Source organism: Phoenix dactylifera, chromosome 8 (assembly GCF_009389715.1).
Source record: "Phoenix dactylifera cultivar Barhee BC4 chromosome 8, palm_55x_up_171113_PBpolish2nd_filt_p, whole genome shotgun sequence".
Taxonomy (NCBI): domain Eukaryota; kingdom Viridiplantae; phylum Streptophyta; class Magnoliopsida; order Arecales; family Arecaceae; genus Phoenix; species Phoenix dactylifera.
In genome coordinates, this window is record NC_052399.1 from 31,393,697 (window position 1) to 31,419,870 (window position 26,174).

Sequence of the window (26,174 nt, forward strand, 5' to 3'; positions counted from 1 at the left end):
TAGCCGGCAATACTTTATTCATGGGATCAGCTTAATACCGAGATAAACACATCTCCAGATCTTACTTACTTTATCTCTCACAACCTTATATTTATGTGTTTATTATGGCTGCCACTTTTATTATTCTTAAAAAAAAAAACTGCAACCAAATTATCACAATAGATCTTTATTGGCCTTGATATAAAATCAAGGACCGTTAATCCTGCTAGCCTGTGAAGTTGCTTCATAGCATGCAACAAATTCTGCTTCTATAATTGATGAAGCAGTTATAGACTTCCTTATCCGAACATCCAGCAAAATCTGAATCTGGATATCCGACAACCTCCAAGGAATATGTATGTCTATAAGTAAGCTTGAAGTTCTTGTTTTCTTATAGATACCGCAGCACTTTATTGGTAGCTTTCTAATGTTCCTGCCCTGGATTGCTTTGGTATTTTCTCAACATTCCTACTGTAAATGCAATATCTAGACGAGTACATACTTGAGCATACATCAAGCTACCAACTGCGGAAGCATAAGGTATGCTTTTCATATGCTCCAATTCCAAAATGTTTTATGGTGATTGTCTTAAACTGAATTTGTCTCCTTTGACAATGGGTGCTACTGAAGGTGTTGTTGGAATTTGTATCCTAAATGTCAATCGTCAGCATATTGATGATTGAATTTTGTAAATGAATTGACAAATTAATAAAGTGTTATTTGGCATTATTCATCATTTCATCTTCAAATGAACTCTTATATGATGAAGTCCTTAGGACTTATGTTATGATAAAGGAGGATTTATCTTTGAGTCCTTAAACTTGTTTACGACGAAATGATATGTTGTTACTAGGACGACAACATTATCGAGATTAGGTCGTTGTGTGACATATATGTTGGTTGTCCTCTTAACCAAGGAGTGTGGAGACACTGGTATGCCACACAAGTGAAGTGTAGAAGAACATTTCACTAAACGTGACCAATTCCGGAACGCTCTACTGTCGAGAGATGTTCCGAGTGGATATGGATATAAGTTTGGCCCTCTGACCTGAGACCGCAACCTGTGACTAGCAAGCAACTCACTGTACTTTGGTACCGGACTACCTGAATTTCTAATTCAGTGACGGAAGGTCACTGGGTGCAGTCAAGTACTTGCGTAGTCAGTTGTGAGTCAAGATGGAATTGACCCCTCCTGAAAATAGGAGATAATGTCTTGTGATTAATTTAGCAAAACCTTGGCCAGGGTAATCCCAGTGAGGAGTCACGGGATATCTAAAGTTAATCACATAATGGATGTACTAATTATAGGATTGACAGTGAGCTCTAAGTCATCCTGGCATTAGGAGTCAAAGGGATTGAATTATACAGTAACCATAGTTCAAGGTTCCAAAATATTTGCTTCGCATATATTCGACCTATCCGGACGTCGGGTACCATTGCTAGATGGTCACATCGATTAGTGTAGAAAATTGTTCCTATACTACCGGCTTAGGTTCGAACCTATGAGGTCACACGCATAGAAGATTCCTGATTGATCAAGAAAGCTGATGAATGATTAAGAATCATTCAGAGGTAATTTGGTCAATTTGATTGGCAAATTATCTTATAAAATAATTAAAGTAATTATTGAAGGATTAATTAGTAATTAAATTACTAATAAACTCAATTTGATTGAGTAATTGTGCTAAGGATGAGCCAAATTGAATTGGATTCAAGTTTGGGCTCAATCAGGGTTTTGACCTGATTGGATTAGGTCAGAACCAAAAAGGACTTAAGCTGATCAAATTAATTTTAAATTAATTTGTTCTTAATTGGGGATTGACCTAATTGAATTAGGTCCAACACAAAGTAATAATTCAATTTGATTGAGTTTGCATGAGCCAAAATTGAATTGGATTCAATTTGAGCTCAATCAGGGTCTGACCTGATTAGATTGGGTTCAACCAAATTGCTTTGTTTTAATTCGGGTTTGACCAAATTTGATTAGGTGCAACCCAAGGGGATTAGGCTCAGATGATGTGGCAATTATTGGTGACATGAAATTGGATTTCATGAATTTTAAATAAACCAAAATTATTGCATGGCACATGGACCCATTGCTTGACACATGGCGACATTGTTTGTTATTTGAATTTAAATTCAAACATTAAGCAATGTGTTAAATGATTTTAATCACTCAAATCATCAGCCAAGGTGGCGTCTGAATTTTTGAATGGATTAAATTCGAATTTCAAGAGGTGATTTCGAAATTATGAAGTGTTTTACCTTGCCGCATGGATTTCAAATTCCTTCCCTCTTGCACATGTGTTTAAAATTTGAATTTAAATCAGATTTGGTTGAGATCTGATTTGGGTTGTTCCTATTCCTTTGCATGTGCCAACTAAAAGAGGTTTTCTGAAAATAAATTTCGAATTTTGAATGAAAATTCGGAGGCCATTAAAAGGGGTCAAACATGGGCACCAAAAACACATCCATTGCAGCCTTCTTCCTCACCCGCCTCCTCCTCCTCTTCTTCTCCATTTTAGATAGGGTTTTCAGGGTGAATATTTAGAAGATTCAAGATCAGATCTGAGTCCTCTACTTCCCTTACAAACCTCATCTCTATCTGCTTCAAGACGATTGATCAAGAGTTGATTGAATCCCGGCGGGCAGATTTCAGCTTTCAAGTGTTCTGCAGCAGCTAGCACTGTTGCGGAAGAAGATCCTTCAGGACTTCGCGTGTACTTCTCGTAGAGGCCATTCGTGTGCGTGGCTGCGAAGTCAAGAATCAGATTCACAACTTTCATCCATCATAAAAGGTATTAATCTAGCATTAATCATTTATTATGGTGTCAAGGTCTAGGTCCAATTCCCCGAGGTTTTACCCTCTTTTGGGGCTCCTCACGGAGATATCTCCAGAATCCATTCGATGGATATTCGGAGATTAATTGGAATAGAGTTCTTAAGTTTCAGATCTGATAGTTAATCATGCATAAAAGTTTTAGCATAATTGTTTAAACGATTCCGGCATAATCCTATGTGTTCTTAAGGTGCTGATTTCTAGATTTGATCTTGTAAGCATGCATGAATTAAATTGTTTGATTCGGTTTTTCCGCTGCGTTTTAAAACTTAAAAAGAACTACGTATGGCTTGATCCCTCTTATGAAGGGGTACGTAGGCAACCCGATCAGGTTCAGCCATGGTTTTCAAAACAAAAAAAAAATTCAGCATGCTAAACACCGAAGAACCTAGGATTCACTTTCAGTGGTGAACAAAACTTCATATTAAATCTTTCTAAAACTCTTTCGACGTTGGCCCTTCGAGACAATCCGAATATCCTTCAAGATCTATCTCTATGAATCTCTATGCCAATGACATATGAGGCTTCACCCAAATCCTTCATCTCAAAGTGTTTTAGAAAGAAAATCTTTAGTTTTACGTAGTAAACACAAATCACTGGTTGCAATTAAAATATCATCCGCATATAGGACTAGAAAGATTTATTTACTCCCACTGACCTTAAGATATATACACTGATCAACAATGTTCTCCGTAAAACTATATGAAGTAACAATATTGTGAAACTTGACATACCATTGGCAGGAGGCCTGTTTAAGTCCATATATGGATTTTCTTAATTTACAAACCAAATAACTATCCTTAGATGAAAATTCTTTAGGCTGATCCATGTATACCATTTCCTCGAGATCACTATTTAGGAAAGCCATTTTCACATTTATCTGATGGAGACAACCATTGGTTCTTGCTGGCCTAGATGCATTTCCTAAAGCAAGAACTTAGATTTTTTTTATAGATTGATATATTTCTATCAATTATTATAGGACTAGTAGTGTTATGTGTAAACATAGAGTTGAGGTCAACATTGAGAATACAATAATAAAGTAATGTGCTTAGTGGCGACCGTTTTTGCCTTTTTAAAATGTCCAAAAATTCAACGGCACTTGTAGAGTAGCAATTTAGCACATATCATCTTTTATCGAGATTTTCTTTTTCATTGTTCAATTGAAAAAGAAAATAAAAGAATAAGAAATAAAAAAATAAAAGGATAGGACAAGCTAATAAAAAATAAAATAATATAGGGCAAGCTAGTACACTAATAGAGTCACATTATTTTTGCTTAATGATCCTATATAAACAAGGATAGGACTCATACAAAAATTAAAAAAAGAAAAGAAAATGTCATCTTTTCACCTAATTAGATGCGTACACATAGAATTAACACATATAGAAAATGTCTTTAATTAGTCTATCACATAAAAAAAAGGACATCATTGGACCATTGAGAAACTTATTACAACTTTAGCCAAACACTGAATAGTTAATTTTTTCCATCGAGCTCATTCTCACTCCAACAAAAAAAGAGAGATTAAGAAATAATATAATATAATTAGGATCGATAAGTTATTATAACAAAACAAAATTGTAACAAGAAAAAAAGTAAATTTCCTTGCAACAAGAAAGAAACAAGACTTTATGCAACTCTTTTCTTTTCTAACCTAGAAGAATATTAAAAACCTTGAACATGCCATATGAAGCATACGTGCCACTTGATTATAATTCAAAAAACAATCATAAAAAATAAAAAGATATTCATGAAAGAATATGTTTTGTTACTAGACTTACTTCATATTTATAGGATAGATAACTACAATCCCATCAACTAATGAGATGGATGGTTGTAGGTTATCTAGTTCAAAATATTTTTTTAATATTTTAATTGATAAATTTCATTCCAAAATGGAATACTAAAAATGGTATAACTTTTATACTAAAAATGGTATTTTATTTAAAATAAAGTAATCAAAGATAAATATAAAACAATAGAAAAGTTATACTTATAAGCATCTTCATATGGGAGTTTTTTATATAGAGACACGGTTAGACAAGAAAGGCATTATATAGGGATTGACCCCAACAAGACTCAAACCCCTATCCTTAGCTTAAGTGGTAAAAGGTGACAACGTATTAGCAAATGCTTGATAGTAGTCCAAAAAATCATGCAATTAATTTTCATTACCATATTGTCAACTTGTGTGGCTGCATAAATCACGAGCATGTAAATGATTGTATGTTGAATAAAATGATGCTTAAATATTTAGTAAATTCAAAAAGTGGTGGTCAGGATTATTTGCCTCTCTTTCATTTTGCTCTTCTAGATAGGCTAGTAAAAATTAAGGAAAAACAAGTATGAGGACATGACCATTGCGCCGTGATAGAACTTTCACTCTCTTCGAGTTTTCTATAGTTATTCTAAAGAGTGTTTTACCCATAATATAGCCTAGTGATGCATACTCGTTAGCTTTTTGATACATACCTTAAGCTTCTTTGATCGTGAAAAAGACAGAAGGATTTGAAGGAGGAGAAAGAAATTGAGGAGAAAGAAGGCCTCATGAAAGGAAGAAATGGCTTGACAAGGAAGAGGATGGATGGAGAGAAGCTTGACAAGAAAGAAGAGAGGATGTGGGTGGTGGCCTCTCTTCACATGCATAATTTCATTTCTTTTTTATTTATTTATTTTAAATTATGGGATTGACACTCCATAAATAATACGAGTCATATTCCGATTTGACTTTTAGTTTTTCTCTTTAAGATGACATGCTAGAGAAAATATGGCAAAATAGGAACCTTGCCCCATACGATACCTACTTGTAGGTGCATCAAAGGATTTTTCTTCGTGATGGGGAACTAATGAACTCTTAGGTGGTAGTGGGGAAAGGCTTGGGACAAGGTTTGGACCACCACTACATCAATCTTGAATGGTTTGAGTGCTAGTTTTTTTTTCTCTCTTAGTTAGCACAGTTGAATACACATGATATGAAAAGGCCAAAGGGATATAGATGTGTTCTTTATACTAGTTTGGATGCACTAAGGTCCATGGATAAGTTGAGGTTTAGGGTTTTCTGTTTTGCTTTGATATAAATTTTACGAGTCTGCAGTTAGATTGTATTCAACTAGGTATATAGATTTTTTCTCATAGATAATAGATTGTTATGGTTTGCCTAGGCCAAAGGTGGTTCTAAGCTCAACTAACAGTATTGTTATTACCTTGATCCAAAGTTTCCGGCAATATGATGGTGTTATTTGCTATGAAGAAACTTAGACTAGCTTTGCTTGTGCAAGACAAAAGTGAGTTATTTGTAAAAAAAAAAAATAGTTTATTTGACAAAGTAAAAAAGAAGAAGTAGAAATTAGAGTATCGTCGGACATAGTCCTAATTTAGCATGCTTACTCATTTACTTTGGGTTCTAAATCTACCCTCTAACCATCTCCTTACTTCATCGTCACGTTTGTATTCTTTGACTTCAATTCTTCTTGTTATTTGTTTTTAAGCAGTCAAAAGTTTTTTTGATGTAATCATCAAGTCTAATATATAGAGTACCACAGGACAATCACAAAATATAAATTCTATCTATTTTTTTAAAATGATATTTTTTATTTTTTTCAATGGATACAATACTAGCATTCATTATATTCATAATTTAATGGGCATATTCTTGATTTTTTTATTAACGGCATTATATATAAAGTTATTGCATTTATAGATTTCTTAACAAGCATTCATTTATTAAGAGGTTGAACAAATTTTCCCCTCTAATAACCATGTAATATGGGGTTATAAAAATGGTTGCATCCTGAAATACATGAAGAAGTTCTTGACACAAATAAAATAAAACATGCTAACAATCTACAAGATGAGGTTTTTCACTAGCGTAACGAAATAATAACAATATGCCAACTTAGGAGAAATTTAGTAACAAATAAGACATGATATATGATTGAGAGTATACAAGAAAGCTAACTAGCAAAGAAATGCCGTGCAATGAAAATGGTGGATTTGATCATTATGCTTACTTTTGTAGTCTTATGGTTTTCCAACAAAAACACAAAAAATAGAATAGATTCTTATAGGTGACTAAGAGGGTCGGGTCAATACTAGTCAAATCAACATATAGAAGTCTAAAAAATAAAGAAAAAAAAAGGTGTTGGCTCCGGTTTTAAATTAAAAAATGATATCAAGAAAGAGGGTTTAAGCGGTGAGCAAGCATTATTTAGCCACAATAAAAAGAGATTGCTATGATATCTATGTCTTTAAATAGCTAATTTGATATCTACTGGAAGATTTAAGTTATTCTTAAAATTATATAAAATTAACCAAGGAGAAAAAAGAATATCATATATTAAATAGCTCAAACAAAAAAAGTTATAATAACTTATGATCAAAATAAAAGACATAAAAATGTGAGACTAATCAATTTATGATGGTCAAGCGAGAAAATTAGCATGGCATAACACAATGTTCTAGAAACTATGTATCGGTTTACCTAGAGGTGCATATTGGAATGCGGAATGACTATTTTTACTAGCTGTTTATTACTTGGCTATGTAGCGTGTAATGGTGAACACCGTATCCTGAAAATTATACATCGATTTATCAAAAAAATTTCTCTTGAGATGTTAAAATGATTATTTTGCTAAATGTGTATCACTACTATGTACTATGCATTGGTCAATACTATATTTTGGAAACTACATATCAATTTACCAAGAGGTATATATTTGGTTGCTGGTGTGTGTATCAAAAAAGCTTATAGTATATATCAGGAAGTCGATTAGTATGTATCAACCGTCTGTATACTGTATAATAGCGAACACCATGCTCTGAAAATTATGTATTAATTTACTTAAAGGTGCATATTAGAATTTTGGATGACTATTTTGCTAGATATGTATTATTCGACCATCTAGTATGTACTGGTGAATACAATATTCTACAAATTATATATCAATTTATCTAGAGACTGCCTTGCAATATTAGATGACTATTTTAGTAAAAATGTATTATCTGACCATGTACTTGTATTGGTGAATATTATATTTCTAAAATTATATATTGATTTATCTGAAGATATATATTGAGATATTTAATAATTATTTTATTAGATACATATTATTTAGTTGGGTTACATATTTTATATTTTATATAAATTTTTAAAATTTTCCCCCATCACCCTTCCCCTCAACGCAAAGCAGACTCGTTTCCTTCCCATTCACCTCTCCCGGTGATTTCCCCATCTAAAATTACCACTCAGCCCTTGCATTAATTCCTGGTAATCATCTCCTCTTACACCTTAGCATCAGGTGCACCCACTATTATTTTTAATTAACTAAAGCCACTATCTTTCAGTCCGGCCACGTCATCTAAGACTTGGAATTCTCCTTGGGAATACCTATGGTTTAGTTTAGTTCAATTGGTCCCTAAGGTTCACTATATATTTCCCCTTCGCTGTTATCATACAATTTATTTTTTTTAATCTCTGACGGCGTGCGAGGGTGGGAGAGAGGGGAAGAGAGAGAGAAGGGGGCGAGCAAGCCCTGATTCCCGAGTACGGCGACGGAGGGCGGCGAGGAAGCGGGAGATCGACCGGAGGGAAAGTGAGGGCCGTGGGATCGGATCTTGGCGGCGGATCGGATGGCGGAGGAGGACGGGCGGAGCGAGAGCAGCAACTACACGTCGGAGGACGAGGGCACCGAAGACTACCGGCGTGGTGGCTACCACGCCGTCCGCGTCGGCGATTCCTTCAAGCAGGGGGCCTATATCGTCCACTCCAAGCTCGGCTGGGGCCACTTCTCCACCGTCTGGCTCGCTTGGGACACCGTCCACTCCGTAGGATCCCTAAAACCCTCGGTTTCTTTCCGTAGAAGCTCAATCCATCGCTTTTTTTTTTTTTTTATAGCAGAGTCTCAGTGATCCGTTCTTTTTCTCCGAAAGAAAGGAAGTTTCTTCTTTTTTTCGTTTTAAATCCTTTTTCTGAAGTGTCGAACAAGAAATGGCTTCAAGATTTGTTCTCGTTTTCGATTTTTCAGCTCTTTTGCTATAAGAGCTGTTGAGAATTGATAAAACGGAGGCCTTTTTTTCCTTGCTCAAGAATTGAGGAAATGGCTTAAAAAATTCGATCTTGATTCACGGCTGCAGCTCATTTTTACGTGGAATCTGATTTGCTTGATAAAAACCTGATCGTTGTTCCTGGAAAAGTAAAACCTGTCTCATATGCTGGTTAAACATGGAGGAAATAGCATCAAAATCTGATTTTGCTTGGGTGTTGCAGCGGTATGTAGCCCTGAAGGTGCAGAAAAGTGCGCAGCACTACACGGAGGCAGCAATGGATGAGATAAAGATCCTGAAGCAGATCGCTGAGGGGGACCCAGATGACAAGCGGTGTGTAGTGAAGCTGCTCGATCACTTCAAGCATTCGGGACCTAATGGGCACCATGTGTGCATGGTGTTTGAGTTTCTCGGGGATAACCTCCTCACCCTCATTAAGTACACTGACTACCGGGGGGTTCCCCTTTCCATGGTGAAAGAGGTATGCCGCCACATTCTTGTGGGGCTTGACTACCTCCACCGTGACCTGCAGATCATCCACACTGACCTCAAGCCTGAGAACATTCTCCTGGTATCCAGCATTGACCCTGCCAAGGACCCGCGTCAGTCTGGCATTCCTCCCCTTATGCCTGCTGTCAAGTCCGACGACCGGTTACCCGAGCCTCCAACCCCTGTCAATGGGGACCTTACACGGAACCAGAAGAAGAAGATCAAGCGGAAGGCAAAACGAGCAGCTGCTGCCACATCAGGGAGTGCTGTGGCCCCAGCTACTGTGGATGCTGATGGGGCACAGGATTCATCTGCGCCTGACGATGATGGTGATAGTAGTGTTGGAGTGCACAATGGGGCATTTCATGCGCATAGGAGGGGGAGCAGGAACACAAGGAAGAGGCTGGCCATGGAGGCTGACCTACGGTGCAAGCTGGTGGACTTTGGGAATGCTTGTTGGACATATAAGCAGTTCACAAGTGATATACAGACAAGGCAGTATCGCTGCCCTGAGGTGCTTCTTGGGTCCAAGTATTCCACGCCTGCTGATATGTGGTCGTTTGCCTGCATTTGCTTTGAGCTTGCGACAGGTGATGTGCTTTTCGACCCACATAGTGGGGACAATTTCGATCGAGATGAGGTAAACAACATTAAATTGTTACCCTTACATTTACAGCTTTTCATTTCCTTATTTATTTATTTTTTCTAATCAATGGTTTTAAATCATTTTCGATACTCATGAAATTTGATGGTGCTTAAATTAGTACTACCAGAAACTGCTCACCTGTCAATTCTGATACCTTAAGATTTATTTTTTCTAATCAATGGTGTTAAATCATATTCGATCCTCATGAAATTTGATGGTGTTTAAATTAACACTACTCAGAAACTGCTCGCTTGTCAATTCTGATACCTGAAGTGCCTTTTGCCTGTACTCACAGTTGTGTTAAATCTTTCTTAAGCGTGATATATATGAAAACAGATTTTTGTCATTCATATTGCACCATTTTATCGTCTATGAAATAAATTGCATAATCTGTGCAACCAAAACTGAAACAACCTAGGCAACTTATCTTTCTGTTGCCAACATTTGTTCTGTTGCGGATGGTGGTAGTAGTATGGTGATTAACACATACTTGTAGATTATGGTAATGAAGTTTCTTCTAGGCTTTATCTGCTGTTAGTGTGTGACATACATGCAATTTTTGGTAGGAGCAGCCATATCACGTACCTGTGGTTGTCATATGGTGATGAGGCAACATAGGTTCCAAGACAAAGCTTTGTCGACCTATAATTTAATCATAGCCTTTTTTGCACATATTTTCACCACATTATTCCTGCCAATAATTGCGATATAACTTTATTTTCCTATACTCCCTCGAATATCAAGAACATATATAAATATAAAGTATCCTTGTATTGTAAAGGTTTTCTGCTATGAGCTGCATTTCTGGTATCATCAAACAGAGGCAAGATCATACAGAAACACGTGACTAGTTCAGAATATTTTATAACTCAATCTTGAGTGTAAATTCAACAAAACTTACCTCTCACTCTTTTTGGTGTTTCTCGGGAAACTTCTTTAGAAAAATGAATGTTGCTTCTCTATTTTTCCCAGAAGCAGGCAATGGGAAAATCTAAAAACTTATAGTGGAAAGAGTTAATAAAGTAAATGGTTTATCATAAAATACTTGTTTATTATTAAACTGGATTACATATTGGATATTGTGAAGGCTAGTTTATCAAACAAAAGATATATTTAATTCTTTTTTACTTAAAGATGGAAACTTAAAAGCCTTTATTTACAATTTAGCTGTCTCATGTAGTTTCAAATCAAATTTCTGGCATCATATGCATATTTCAATAGTTGAGACCTGTTTTAGTTTTTTGCATTGCTTCTTTTGCTTGTTTATAGTTAAGCAAATTTGCATGTGAATAGGTGTCTTGTTTTCATCCCAGATGCATGATACTATCGATAACTTACTTTATAGGAGTTGAGATTTGAAACTATCTTTTGCCTTGATATCCTTCACCACCTTGTGAAATTGGAAGTCTGTGAATTTCATTGTTAATAACTACAGTGAAAGGTTTACATATGGAAAATGATTTTCTGTAGCCTTCCAGTTCTCCCTTTTTCTATTAATGGAATTTGCAGGTTGTTACCTCATAGGCATATATGTCTACAAATAATATCTTGTCAAATAAGATATATTTCCATTATCTTCTTGACACTGTCTAGTCTTAGATTGCCAAAAGACTACTAACTGTGCGTAAACACTCATTTACATCAATATCTTTTTAAATCTAATTTTCCAAATATTTGGCAAGGAAATTTAATAATTTGACATTATATATCCAAACAAAAAAGTCTACCTGAATTTGAAATTTCTTTTTCCTCTCCTTAAATCAGTTTTCACCATAAAAGCTCTCTCTCCTTGACTCCTTCATGGTCAGCCTCTTAATTTCTATTCTTTCTTTTTGAGGAAGTATTTTTTATATGCTCTATGCCCCTTGTTTCTACCATACATGGATGTAACCTGAATTCAGTTGCTAAATTTCTGTTGGCATGGCTAAAGGGATTGTATAAGGATTCTACAGTTGCCTATGAGTGATTATCTCTTGTAGTTCTCTAAACTTTCATTCAGTATGCCATATGCTACTCTTTTTTTTCTTTTTCATAGTTAATTCCATAAAATTTGAAATATTAAATTGGGAGATCTGGCAACCAATAAGTCAAAATGTGTAGACTTAGTAAGCATCAAATGATCCATAGTAGAGCAATGGTACCTTCCCTTCATTTTCCCTTTTACAACTTCTCTCTTTATGTGTTGCTTCACAGGCATAATGGAGAAAATTGGTTAAGAGAGAGTCAATTAGAGTTGATCATGAGCCAAGTAGCCTGCTCAGCCCGGCTCGAAATTTAGTAGCCTTGGGCATCAAAAATAGCCCCGTGGGACGAGCATGGGCAAAAAAGGAGGCCTGATTTAAAAATCGGGCTAGGCTTGGAAAAATTGAAAAAATAGCCTAGCCCGGCCTGAGATTATATAAGCATATATATTTTATATATTAATTTTTTTAAACTAGTTATATATTATAATGAACATTATATTGCACTTAGCCTATAATAGTGGGGGGTGGGGGGAAGAGGAAATCAAACTGATGGGCGGGCTTGGGATTGGATCTTCAAGATTGGTTCGGGCTTGGGCAAAAATGTAAGCTCAATTTTTGGGCCAGGCTTGGGTAAAAATTGCAAGCTTGATTTTTGGGCTGGGCCGGGTCTGGCATAGGCATCGGGCCTAACTTCCACTGTAGAGCCCGGCCCGAGCTCGAGCCCAACCCAAGCCCGGCCCGAGCTCGAGCCCAGCCTAAGCCCACCCAGGCCTGAGCCTAGCCTGAGCCTGACCCAGCTTGGTGACCTAGCTTGGTGTTTGATCAGTTCTAAAGGCAATGTGATTTGGTGACGAGCAGTCTGTAGGGGCTAAAAACTTCTTAGTTATTATGCTTCTCAGTTCTTTGTACCGACTACCAACTCTTGTCTCAATTGTTTCCATGTCACAAGACCACCTTGAAGCAATTCTGACTAGCAGATAGCTAGCCCCTTATACAAGGTTTTCATTTTTTAATTCAATTTTTTAACTTTTAAAATTTCAGGTTATTAGCATATCTTAGTATTGCCCTAGGAGTAGCTGTTGATATCCCCTCTTATGGAGAATCATGACCCATGAAAACCAGATGTATGGAATAAATAGTAAATATTTATTTCTTGCATGCTGTGGTAGTTAGAAAAGTCAAATAATCTATTTATTTGAAGAAGGGCGACAATCTTGCATAATGCTTATGCTTATTTATAAAATGCAGCAATCGTAATAATGTGTTGTTTATAATCCTGTACATTCAAGTTTATAATTTGAACATGCAATCAGCTTTTTATAGTTTTATAAGAGAATCCTAGAAGTTGCAGGACCAACAATTAAAACCTAGGTCATCGTAAAATCGATAGGTGGAACATTCCTCATTAGCATTTAGAATCACGACAATTTGCACATCATTTTTGAAGGAGGAACATGTTAACATTTCAAGTGGTCTTGAAATTTCAAGTTCTTAAAAAGATTTTCACCTCAATCCTTAGATGATCCTTTTGCTGATGTCAACATTGTGTAGTTATCGCCTTACGACAATCAAAGAAAAAAAGCTTTCAATAAATAATTCTAGGAATAAGAGAAGGAACAAGCCATATTTTCCATCAATGGTAAAATCTCTGAAGGCAATATTCCTCCCTTAAAGTCTCATTTTATAGTTTAGCAGGACCTGGTTGGTCCGGGACATATGAGTCCTCAAGACCAGAAGTGGAACAAACCAACATTTTGATGCTTGTTGGCTCAAGTTTGTGTTTCGGAGGGTGTACAAGGATTGTTGGATATCTTGAGGGTATGGCCTAAGTTATTTATTACTTTGTTTGTTTTTATGTTACCATGTGAAGCTTTTAAGCAAGGTTCTTCAAACCGATACTGAGGCCTAATATCTGTCGGTGACTGGCACAGTATGGTACGGATCTGTATCATGCTATTTTGGGATGTACCAAATTTTTTTTTGCCGATTTCAAATTGAAATTGGCAAAAGGTTTGTTGATTTCACTTAGTGAAGTCGATAAACCATTTGTTAATTTCAATTTTTAGCTGATTTTGAATTGAAACTAGCAAAAAAAAAAAAAAAAAAAGACAAGCCGAGAGGGCTTTCGAGCTCGCTCTCTCTTTCTCTCTCTCTCTCTCTCTTCCCCTCCTTTCGAAACAGGGGCAACCCCTGTCAACGAGTTGAGAGAGCTTTTGAGACCTCTCTCTCTCTCTCTCTCTCTCTCGGCTTCTCTCCCCCTTCCTCTCCCCCCCTCTCTCCCCCTCCCACCCTCTCGCTCTCCCTCCCTCTCTCTATTTTCATCTCTCTCCTCTCCCTCTCACTCCAAATGTCTTACCGCACTTATGTTTCAAACGGATGCCTCGAATTGTGCCGATAATCGACTGGTCTGGTTCGGTACGTACCAACCGGCTGGTTCAACACAGTTTAGCATACCTTGCTTTTAAGTGCTGTTGCAAGAATCTTTTCTCATCAAGGCATGCTATGTGCAAGTAATGTGGATTTTTAATATCATGCCATGTAACTTACATCGCTGTATTGAGTCATGCAATTGAGTCATGCACAAATCATAGGGGATAAGTGTTATATGTTCTTGAATGTAATTGAGTGCAAGTCAGTCTTTGTTGGTTGAGGGTAAAGTTGTCAAGCTGTATTTAAAGATGGATGTATGGGTTTGTCTTGTCTTGTATTTTGCAAGTACAGAAGTATTTCCTGTTGAGGCATCCATATGATGAAGATTTATAGTTGTGCACAAGTACTACCTGTAAAGCAATGTAGAGGTGCTGCATATAGCAACATATATAAAGTTATCAATGAATTTGTATATGGAACCTAGCTTGACCATTTTAAGTGTGTCTATTGTTTGTTGGAAGGTCCAAAATAGATCTATCTGCCAAAAGGTACTTATTTGTAATTTGAGGTCTTATCTACTAGTTGGAGGAAGCAAGGATGAAATCGAAATTCAGTTATGTGAGATGGGTTCTCTTTTTTTGGTCTTTCTATTTCAGTCTTTCAAATAAATGATTTTCTTCCTATAAATAGCTGGCTTTTTTGGAATCTGCTGATCTATAGATTTTTCGGCATCGAATACATGGGGTCTAAACACAAATCCATTTTTAGGTGTCAAATGGTTTTACCATGGATTTTCTCATTTTCTCAAGAAAAAAATTACAATTATTTCACCTAATCTAGCTTAACCTGATCAGGGTGTGTTTGCTGTTGTTAACAAAAGCATTTCTGCGACTCCATTTAAAAAGTGCTACGTGGGACACAAGTGCTACTTGGGATGCAGATGTGCTTGGTAATCTTCAATAAAAATTGCTACTAACATAAACAGAAGTCAAAAAGCTGCTTTAGGAAATGTTAGAAAATCTTGTTTTTGGCTTATGCATATAGAAAGTACCAACTGTATTCCCATAAAAATATGAGTTGCCTCACTTAAGAAAAGTCATATTGCAGGTGCACATGAATTAGGTAAACTTAAGTTTAATCTTCTCATATGGACACAACACAAACCAAACATATGGTCTTTTTCCATTTGTTTTTTAATTGCTTAACTTATTCTCAAGAAAGATTGATTTATGCCTGATAGAATTAGACTGACTCTGTTGAAACTTGAAACCAAATAAATTTAAAGCAGATGATTTCACATGATGCATTTACCTTAAGCTGGATAGGTGAAAAAGTGTTTCTTTCTAAAGTACTTCAGTTAAAGCTTTTCATAAAAGAGTCTTCTGAAAAAGAAGCAGCAGTACCAAAATGTTCTAAGGCTTGACCCAACTCACATATGACATCTATATACATACAAACACTAATGCAAAATAAGTATCATCATTTGTAGATCATTTGAATTTAATATCAGCATATAAACAACAATTACAATATTAAAAACTAGAGTCCAGCATGCATGCCTTTTGAAAAAAATAATTTATGGGCGATGGAGGTGGGGTGAGGAGATGTGCAGGGGGTTACATGGTGGGGCCCACATTGGGGCATGGGATACAGAGGAATGGCACAGTTAAAATGAGGTGTGGCTTCATGCTCTGGTCCCGGCCCATGAGGCCATCCTCAAAGAATTTCCCATTATATATAGAGATTACCAAGCATGATGGAAAGGTGAGGAGCACGAATAGGTGAGGTTATGTATGCAGAATCTCTGATAAACAGCACTCAGTTTCTGCATATTCTCTGAACAGGAAAAGTTAGCAACGTAGAAAGTTAGCGTGGAAGTCCACATGTGATATTATTTACAAAATTTTATCTGTCCTCTAACCACCATCAAGAACTAAAAATATGTGTAACCATCAAGAAAACTACTAGGTAGGAATTTTTCTGTAATTTTACAGACAATAGTAGTTTTAGCACCAAAGTAGTATGCAAGTTTGCATAGCACTGAATGTTTAGAGTGCATATCACTTATGGAAATAAGCATACATATCACAAGTTACAGAAAAATATGTATTTCCGGTTCTGTTCTGTTAAATAGGCAACCATGAAGATCAGAAATGATTTCAAGCTATCTTATGCGCCTGTTATGTTGAACTCATATGTAAGCAAAGAAGGGATCTAATTCGAAACTGTGAAGATCAGGAAATAAGGGATTTACTTTGAAACTTTTTTTATTGAATAAATTTTGTTCTCTCTGAACTGACATGCATAAACTAAAAAGAGGGAAAAAATTACAATAGCTACAAGCCTACAACCAGGTCTCCATACATAATGCTGTTGAGATTTGTTGTCGGAGAAATGGTTTATAAGTCTATCGATTGGCATTTATGATATAAAATTCAATAAATGAGCAAAAATCCTAACAGTTACGTGTTTTCCTAAAATCTAGCTCTGCACATGTATTTCAATATGAAGTGCTTATCTAGTCCAATCCCAACATGTCATTAGAGATCTGAGCAGGTTTTTGTGGTGAGAGTTCTTGGGTTGACAGGATCTGAGGAAGCAAGTAGGTGAGGCGGGGCCTGTGGCATCATCACCATTCTTGAAGGATATTAGAGAAAATGAGATTGTTGGAAGGGAAGAGATGGAGTCAGGGGGAGGATATGGTTCTGGTGCTTATGGAGGGGGAAAAAAGGACTACCTGCTGCTTTTTTCATTTTAACCTTTCAGAAGAGTCCCTTAAAGAAAGACAGAGAGACAATAGCAACCTTGTTTCTTGGCTGCTTCATTCTAGTTTCTTTCCCTGCAGCTCATTTGTAAGGATGGAAAGAAAGAGCGAGTTTGTTTGTCCCCCCCCCCCCCCCCCCCCCCCCAAGCCCTAGGGGAGGTGATTGGTAGTGGGTTGGGAGGGTTTGAAATATTTTATGAGAGTCGAGTGGTTTGGGGATAGCCCAAAGCATAGATCCCTTTGTCTATTCTTACTCATATAGTTTATTTTGCATGAAATGCTGGTATAAATCAAAATTAATCCTTAAGCCTTACCCAAATATATTTTACATATAAATTTGAATATTTATGTTTCATTTTACTTTTCAACTGTAAGTGAGCATCAGAGGTGAAATATATTTGTCGTGAAAATATACACACTTAGGGGGCGTTTGGTATGGGGTGATCTTTCTAGGATCAAGGGTGATGTGGGTGGAGGTGATGAGATCACCGCGTTTGGTTGCACCATAGTGATCCTACGTGGCGGTGATCTTAAATCACCTCCACTCCTCAAATCACCCCCCAACTTGGTGATGGGATACTCGTCCTTGAGGTCGGGAATCCAAGATTACCCCAGGGCAATGATCCTGGGTTGAAAGTTAAAGACAAAAATACCCCTCAAGTTAGCAGAAAAATTGACATATTAATATACCATCAATATATTATGTCAATATTATATATATATATATATTATGTTGATATTATATATTATATTAATGATATATATTATATGATAATATATTACTAATTATATTATTATCCTATTATTATTGAAGGATAATTTTAAATTCTAGTAGAAATATATTATTATTTATATATTTATATAATGAAAATATTTAATATATTACTATATTACTTCTATTTATCTTATTTTTCTAATCAAAATAATTATTAGTATTAAAAAATCTATTATAAGTATGAATAAAAATATTAATTCTATAATGAAAAATAACATATTTTTATAAGATTAATAATTTATGTGGTATTATGTGGTATTATGTGGTCAGTGATCTTAGATCTTCGTACCATACCAAACAAGTTACTCATGGATATCCGGAGATTTTTAATCACTGGACCATGACCTACCAAACACATTGATCTTAGATCACCGGGGATCAAATCATCCCAGTATTCGGATCACCGGGGATCTTAGATCACGGTGGTGATCTTGTTGGGGTTACCAAACGCCCCCTTAGGTATTGGTGTAAAGTGTAAACTGCTCTTAGGAGCTAGTTTTAGCAGAGCCTGTGTTGCATATTGCAATAGGGCATTGGCCTTAGTCAATCTTGTGGATGCTGAGTGAAATTTCAGAACATATATTTTCCTAGCAAAGAAATTATGTGAGGCTGTGGTTTTGATTATGCCACCGCATGAATTAAATGCATGAAGAACACTAACCTTTGATCCATTAATGTCTTGTTGAAGCCTGGGTAGGAGGTGAACCAGAGAAAATTCTTGCGTGCATTAGTGCCGGGGTTGAGAAGCCCAAAATTTTCATAATATTTCCACTTTCAGGTAGGTAGCCTGGAAAAGATGCATAAGAGGGAACAATCAACATAAAAGTGATAGAGCTCTAGAATGACTGCTACAATATCAATTGGTCCCTTTCTTGCCTGCGCTTCTGCACTTATTTTTATGACTGAACTCAAGTCTTGCTTTATGCTAATACTGCTTTTGCCGGGCCGTCTTCTTTACCTTTTCTGGAGCACAATCATTTAGCTCATATTTGTCTCATTCTTATGTCATCCTTCCAGTTTTTGGTTGAGGGTCATTGTTATCATGTCACCCCCTATTTTTTGTTAGAGTTCAATCCACATGCGATCACCCAGTTGCTCGTTAGGGACTACATGTAAGGTAAATGCTCCAAAGAGATGACCTAGCAGGCTTAATTAGTTTGCTTGAGTTGTTATAAAGCGACTTAAACAAATTTTCTTGAGCTAGCAGTGGCAATTAATTGTTCACTTTGGCACTTGCTATGCCATTGCCAGTAGTTTGTGCTTGCATAAGTAACAAATATTTTGATTTTTGTTTTGTTTTTGACCAATCTAGATGTCTGCCATAATTTCCACTTGCCAATATATATACCAGTGGCTGCTAATGTTGGTTTTTTATTGTTTTGATGTCCCATATGATTTATTTAAGAAGAAGAAACATAATGCTAGGTTTGCTTGAATTTTTGGTGTCGTGTTGTGTTCTTTGTATTTCCAACGTGCATTAGATATGTACTCGTATGGTAGGATGTTCGGACTACAAACCTGATATTTACCATGTTTCATAAACTTCAACGTGCGTCTCCAAACACCAAACCTGATATGAAACAGGTTCATTAAATATGCCTTTTGTACTGCATGATGCTTGGGCTTGCAAACTAAATTTGCAGCCCATCCAGATCAGGATAAAATCCACTCCTGACATTCCGAGTTATGCACGGAAAATACAAAGCCCCCTAGAGAGGAGCAGATAGGTGCTCCCCTGAGCATACATAGCAACAAATTCTGCAACCTGCTCCATCTTGCATTGCTAGCATAGAAATTTCTATGCTATTTTCATGTCATTTATTATAGAAATTTCTGTGCAGACACTCATTCTACTGTCCTGCATTAATGTTGCCTGCAAACACATTGCCATGTACAGAATTTCATGAGTTGGACGACTGCATGTTCTTATGCACAGGTCTAATAGAAATAACCTTCTCCTAAATTAAGAGTTATATCTTTGCTGCTTTTTTGTACACTGGGTGTGCCAGCTTCTGCTAATACACGGATATGGTATTTCCTTTCTTATAGGCTTTCTGAAACATCTGTAATTTGGATGATCTAGATTGACTGCTATGATGTTGTAATAAGGGAGAAATCTTTACTGGTAATACTTGAGCTATAATTGTTTTTCCATTTCTTGTAATTTGCAGGATCACTTGGCACTGATGATGGAGCTACTAGGTATGATGCCACGCAAGGTAAAGCCATCTTTCCCCCAGTTAAGTTCGTCTCTAAAAGTTCTTTTGGTTCAAATATTCACTCAATGCCTGCTGCCAGATCGCCTTGGGTGGCCGATACTCTCGTGAGTTCTTTAATAGGTATGGGGACTTGAGGCACATCCGCCGCTTGAAGTTTTGGCCCCTCCATAGAGTGCTCGTCGAGAAGTATGACTTCAACGAACGAGATGCAAATGACGTGGCTGACTTCCTTATCCCTATACTTGACTTCGTACCAGAAAAGCGTCCCACAGCTGCCCAATTGCTTCAGCACCCATGGATTGATGCAGGACCTTTACGGCGTGAACCATGCTTGCCACCTAGGGATCGAAGCCAGCCATCAGATGATGGCATTTCTGAGAAGCAGAGGAAGGAGAAAGATGAAAGGGAGGAAATGGCAGTGGGATTGGGGAATATTGCTATTGATGGAGCTTCAAGGCCAACCAGAGATCCTCAAACAAGAAGTAAATCAGGCAAGGCAAATGCTACGGCCTCTAGGTAGGTAGTCATTATGATATACAAGGTTTCCATCTTCAAAATTAGCTTGATTTTGCCTGTGTGCACGTATTCTGGCAGGGAGAATGATAATCCCTTCCAGTTTTAGGTGTGTCAAAGGATGGGTGTAAAATGGAAGGTCCAAGTGTTCTATTAGGGTGGAAACAGTGGTTGAAGTGGGTTTATTTGTTGGGGATTTGATCCCTACTAGCTCGGATATTCTTGATTCTCTGTATGATGAGCTCCCATTTATTCAAATTTCTTTTGGAATGGACTTGTGCAGATGCAACCATCTTATTAATCTGGAAATCTTGAAATAATGCTGGTTTACAAATTTTAATTTGGTGGTCTGAATGGCTATACAAACAGAGAAGCCTACTCCTGATTGAGAGCCCAGTTTCTTGTATGTAGACGCTAACTTTAAAAAGCACAACCGCTCGAAAGTTCTGAATAGAATGAAGGCAATTATTATCTGCAACTGTGTTTCTAGAATTTAAATAGCAGGAATGGCGTGATAAAGTTCTTCTGTAGGAATGGCACGACAAGTTACAGGTTCGAGTCCTGATGGCAGATCTTTTGGAAAATCTGAGACCAGGAAGAAGTATGTGTTTTAGTTGGCCAGGCTAAGACATACATGGCAATGAGATCCAACCTAGTTACCCCACTTCCAGTTCCACTAGAGCAAGCTCTCTGCACCCACTCAAAAGAAGGCAAATCGAATGCATGGAGCACAATCCAAAAGAAGATACTGACTACTACAAATGCTGGTAAATGGATAAATCTGCTTCCATTGCTTCTTCTAGTTATGCTGAAATGAACATATTCAGCGATGGTGAGTTTGGTTGAGTTGATCATAAAAATACGCACGTAAAGCTCGCTTACGAAAAAATGATAGCAATACATGAAATAGTAACGTACGGATGGAAGCTGATTATGCTTTATCATTTTCAACCATCTATGGTAGATTCTAAGAATAAGTATCAAGTAATATGTAACTAATCATCACGGTGGGGCTGATTCTGAGAGTAAGGGAAAATCTTCAGGATGATTTTGTCCGGGTATAACATAAATGATTTACATGAGAACATCATACCAACATAATTCAGAAAAACATAAATAGCGACAGAGGAAAAAAAAATTGAAGATCTTATTGGCAGTGCTCTTGGAGTTATGCAAGGCTTCCAAGCTGAACAAGCAGTGAGTATAAAAATAAGGCAACTTTAAATGTTCATTTCTGAAAATGATACCAACTAATAATGCAACATGGTTTGAAGGGGATACAGTATAATCCGGATGTTATGCAATAAATATATACAAAAGCAAATTGAGTGCTATGCTGTTTATGAAACTACACACCAATAATGGTAAACGATCAGCAATCTTTTGAATTTCTTTGCTCTTGGGATACAATCCAAAAGAACAGCGGGAATTCCCGTTTGAGAAAATGATAAATGATAGAGCCAAAAACAAGGGGACATCAAAAATCTTAGATGGCGTTCTGACAGGATAACTTGAGTGATATATACAAATAGAACCATGCTGTATTTTAAAAATAAAAAGTAAAGGAGAAAAAAAGAAAATGTGACATTATTCATAGTAATGACAATAAGCAGCATAAGACAGAAGACCAAATAAATAAAAACAGAAGCAAACATGGATAACTTTTGTTTAGAAACGGAAAGCAAGCACTCTAGTACTAAATTCTGACTCCACCCTTTTGACATTATCTCTCCAGAGTTTGACGCTCTGGAGATTTGTGAGGCTTTAAAGGTGGATTGGCAATAAAAGATTTAAAAGCTCTGGAGATCGTTAAAGTTGATGACAACTGAGTTCCTCGAACCAAAGCAGCAATCCAGGAAGATCTGACCATAGACCTGAAGAAAAAAAAAGTCCTCTCATCTCATCTCTCCACCAGTCTAACAAAAAGAGTCCTCTCCTTGCCACTCGCTTTGGCCCCTGCTCGATCTGCAATTGTTGGGCCCTCCTCTCCCTCCTCAAGTCCCTCTTAAATGACTGTTGCCACCCCCTCCCTAGGCCCTTGCCAACAACGGTCTCCTCGCCCTTCGCCTCGACCTGCGCTGCCAAGAAAACCCTAGCCCCCTCTAGCGATATCTTCCTCGTCTCAGAGGATCTAGAGAACATCTACGAGATCGCGCTCTAAGAGCATGCAGTTTGGTCATGGAAGAGACAGAGGTCTCGGATTTGGCCCGCGTTCCTCATCAAGGATGTCCTCTATGCCTATTAGGGAATCGGCGAGAGGTATGTGAGGTTCAATTGAGTGCATTTCTTCTTCTTTTTTTTTTTTGGAGAAAGAGAGGGAGATATTTTGACAAAGCCCGTGGCCTGGCTCAAAAGCTTCATAAGTAGCAGGCTTGGGCCTGGCAAGTAGGTGTGAAGGCTAGGTTGGGCCAAGCCCGGATCTACATAAATGAAAAGGGTACTTTAGGCCGAATCCGGCCCGGTCTATCCGCTGTGCAATTTCTCTACTAATATATAACGATCCAGTTTTTTGATTCTAATTGGATTCCTCTTCTAGCTAAAAGAGAATGAAAATTTTCTCCTTTTATTCTAGTAAAGCTTATAACAAATTAGGTTAGATTCCTCTCCTATTTAAAAGTGAATGCAACTTAAAAATATTAAAAATATTTTTTAAAAAAATTAAATTTGAGCATAAGCTAGATCTTAACCTCTACATTAATTTTATATTCGATTATTTACACCAAATTCTTCTAGATTAGAAGTCATAAGTTTCTCAAGGTTCTGTGCTGAATAATTTTAAAATATGGAAGATTTTGCTTCTGAAGCTTGTTTAGAGTCTAGACGTTTCCAGAGTGGCCTGATTGATTCATGGTGGGTAGATGATCCTCGTGATCAAATCTCTTAAACACTTTCTGTCTCCTCTCTCCATCCTCTATCCTTGCTTGCCATGAATGCTCCCTTTCCTCATAAAGCCCCTCCATCCCCATCACTTTATTTTGGTGGTAGAGGGTGAGGGCTTCTTAATTAATGCTCTTGATCATTACTTCCTCTCTTCTTTTCTCAGGAAGTTCACAGACTGAGGAAATCTCTTTTGGAAACCTGATTCACTTTCAGCAGATCATCTCTTTTTCTCATTGGCCCTTCCTAAAGATCTTCATCAACAGCACCTACTGGACCCCCTCGAAGTGAACCTTCGCCTATAGAGATCTCAAGTAGGCTGCCTCCCCTACCTGCCACCTTCTTATCTTTGGTGGCTCCTACTATTGACTCCCATGACTTTGTGCTGCATATGACAATACCACAAGCCTCTCACCATTGTTACTTATCACTCGCTCAAGAAAGTTAATCTGGAAGTGGATGGTGTTTAAGTATGGCCATGTGAGGGTGATGAAGGAAGTCGAGATAGTGTGGCATCTAAATGCTACAAAGTTAGGGTTGAAAAATAGGTCGAATAATATCGAGTTGTATCCGCATCCATATTTGGTTTGGATTAGATTTGGATAGAAATTTTTGAATTTGATCCGATCCTTATCCCAATGCATATTAAACAAATTTTGTCCATCAAGTTACCAACCTACCACCCATTGACAATATTAATTTCTATTCTTTAGTCATATTTTATCACACTTATTTAAAACTTATTTATCTCATAAAAATAACATATTGCATACGTTATTTATTGATTATTTTATTACAAAAATCAATCTTTTCACTAATAAAAAAATGAAATGTCTTAGTTTATTCTTTATGACATTTCAAAACTACGTTGTTTGATTTAGAATTTATAAATTCTTTATAACATAGATAATTCTTGATTATTTTTATATTATATATTTTTAAAATTAATACAAATCTAGTTGGACTGTTGGCCCAACTCTTGATTGGGTCGATCTCTATATGAGTTGAATAATTATAAATTTAGACCCTTTAATTATTTAGATGTCATATGCAATTTTGATAGCGGATTTTATTTCCATTCTTTATGCCTATATTATTTATTTAGATTTTTATTATTGAAATTTGCTAAGAAAGTCTGATTTATATATGAATAATATCCACTTATATTCATATTTGAATAGAGAAAATATGGATATGACTAATATCTAATTTGTATCTATTTTCATTTAATACAAATATGGACATGGTTAACATTTGATTCGTATCTTTTAAGTTAAACATGGATCTTAAATTTGAGATCGAATTAATATTCACAATCTTACTCCTAAAAAAATATAGATATGGATATGAATATACCAATATATAATTTGTATCATATCCATTTTTAGCCCAATTAGAGTACAGGATTAGCACTCTTGTTGGTCGACATCTCTCCCTTAACAGCTTTCCTTCAAAGATCTAGAATTCAAATTGGGATATTGTTTTCAAAAAGAAAAAAAACAATATTTTCTTCTATAAAGAAAAAAAAATCTTCTTTGCTAGGAGTAGGCAGGCCAATTCTCAGTTTTCCATCATGAGTCCAAAATTAATCAAGCTAGCACTTTGAGCTAACCCAACATCAGGTCAACACCTCTCAATCCATACCCATCCATGAGTTATTTTGAGTTAGCTATTTGACCCTAACGTAATATATTTTGCAAAACTCAATTCTTTATAGATCTAATCAAACGTATCAACTCTAATCCTTACAATTGTTACAATTTGTTTTCAAAATAATATAACAACTAAAATCAAGAAAAAAAGATCAACAGCTCAAGATACTCGATCTCCATTATTTCAGCCCACATAAAACTTTATTCATATCCAAGTTAGATTAAAGCTCTGAATAAATATGTGTTTGCTGTATCTCATCCTATTGCTTAAAAGACCACGAACAAATATATTTGCATACGAATCCGAAAAGAGTTTTTTTTTTGCATGAATACTCTTCTAAAAATTTAAATTTACGTAAATACCCTCTTCAAATATATATTTATTTCTGTATTATCATAAAATACTATTTTTTAATAAATGCCCCTAATATAATGGTTCTTCTAACACTATTAATAAAAACCATATTTATTTTAATTAAAAATAAAATAAAATTTTGAAATTACAATTTTATCCCCCATTTTATAAATATTTATTTTTGTGCATCTACCCATTAAAAATATTTTAGTCATTTTAATTTGAAACCGTTATTTTTGTAACGACATTACATAAAGTGGGTATATATGCAAAAATTAGGATAAAAAAGGTAGAATAGCAAAACAAATATTTTACGAGGGTATACATGCAAATATTAATTTTAGAAGAATATCTATATAAAATTTGATATTTAGGAAACTATTCATACAAAAAAACACAAACAAGAAGGGTAGATTTATCATCCACCGTAAAATAAATGATCTTGAACCTAGCAATCACAACCGTCCAGCCTCGTTTTATCACGTGTTAAAGTAAATTAAGCCAAGACTCCGAGTTAAATACAACCTGGGCTAAGGACCAACTCTTTACCCGAAGCCCAACCTTGGTGGCTTGGGCCTTCGTCGGTCCAGCCCAGTGTCCGAGAAACGAGTTGTGGGGAAACGAGAAAAAAAAAGAAAACGAGAGAAACGCCGTCAAACTACTTTGTAGGAAGCTATGTTATCTTAA

The 26,174-nt window shown here is 36.3% G+C and overlaps 1 protein-coding gene across 1 annotated transcript; it reads left to right on the forward strand.

Annotated features, from left to right (window-relative positions):
• The first annotated feature begins 8,279 nt into the window (after positions 1-8,279).
• On the forward strand, positions 8,280-20,923 carry LOC103706906 (serine/threonine-protein kinase SRPK-like). Its single transcript, XM_008791175.3, has 4 exons — positions 8,280-8,644; positions 9,087-9,992; positions 20,043-20,090; positions 20,170-20,923. Exons 1-4 carry the CDS (start codon positions 8,450-8,452, stop codon positions 20,608-20,610), a joined length of 1,590 nt encoding a protein of 529 aa, XP_008789397.2. The 5' UTR covers positions 8,280-8,449; the 3' UTR covers positions 20,611-20,923.
• Positions 20,924-26,174: the final 5,251 nt, after the last annotated feature.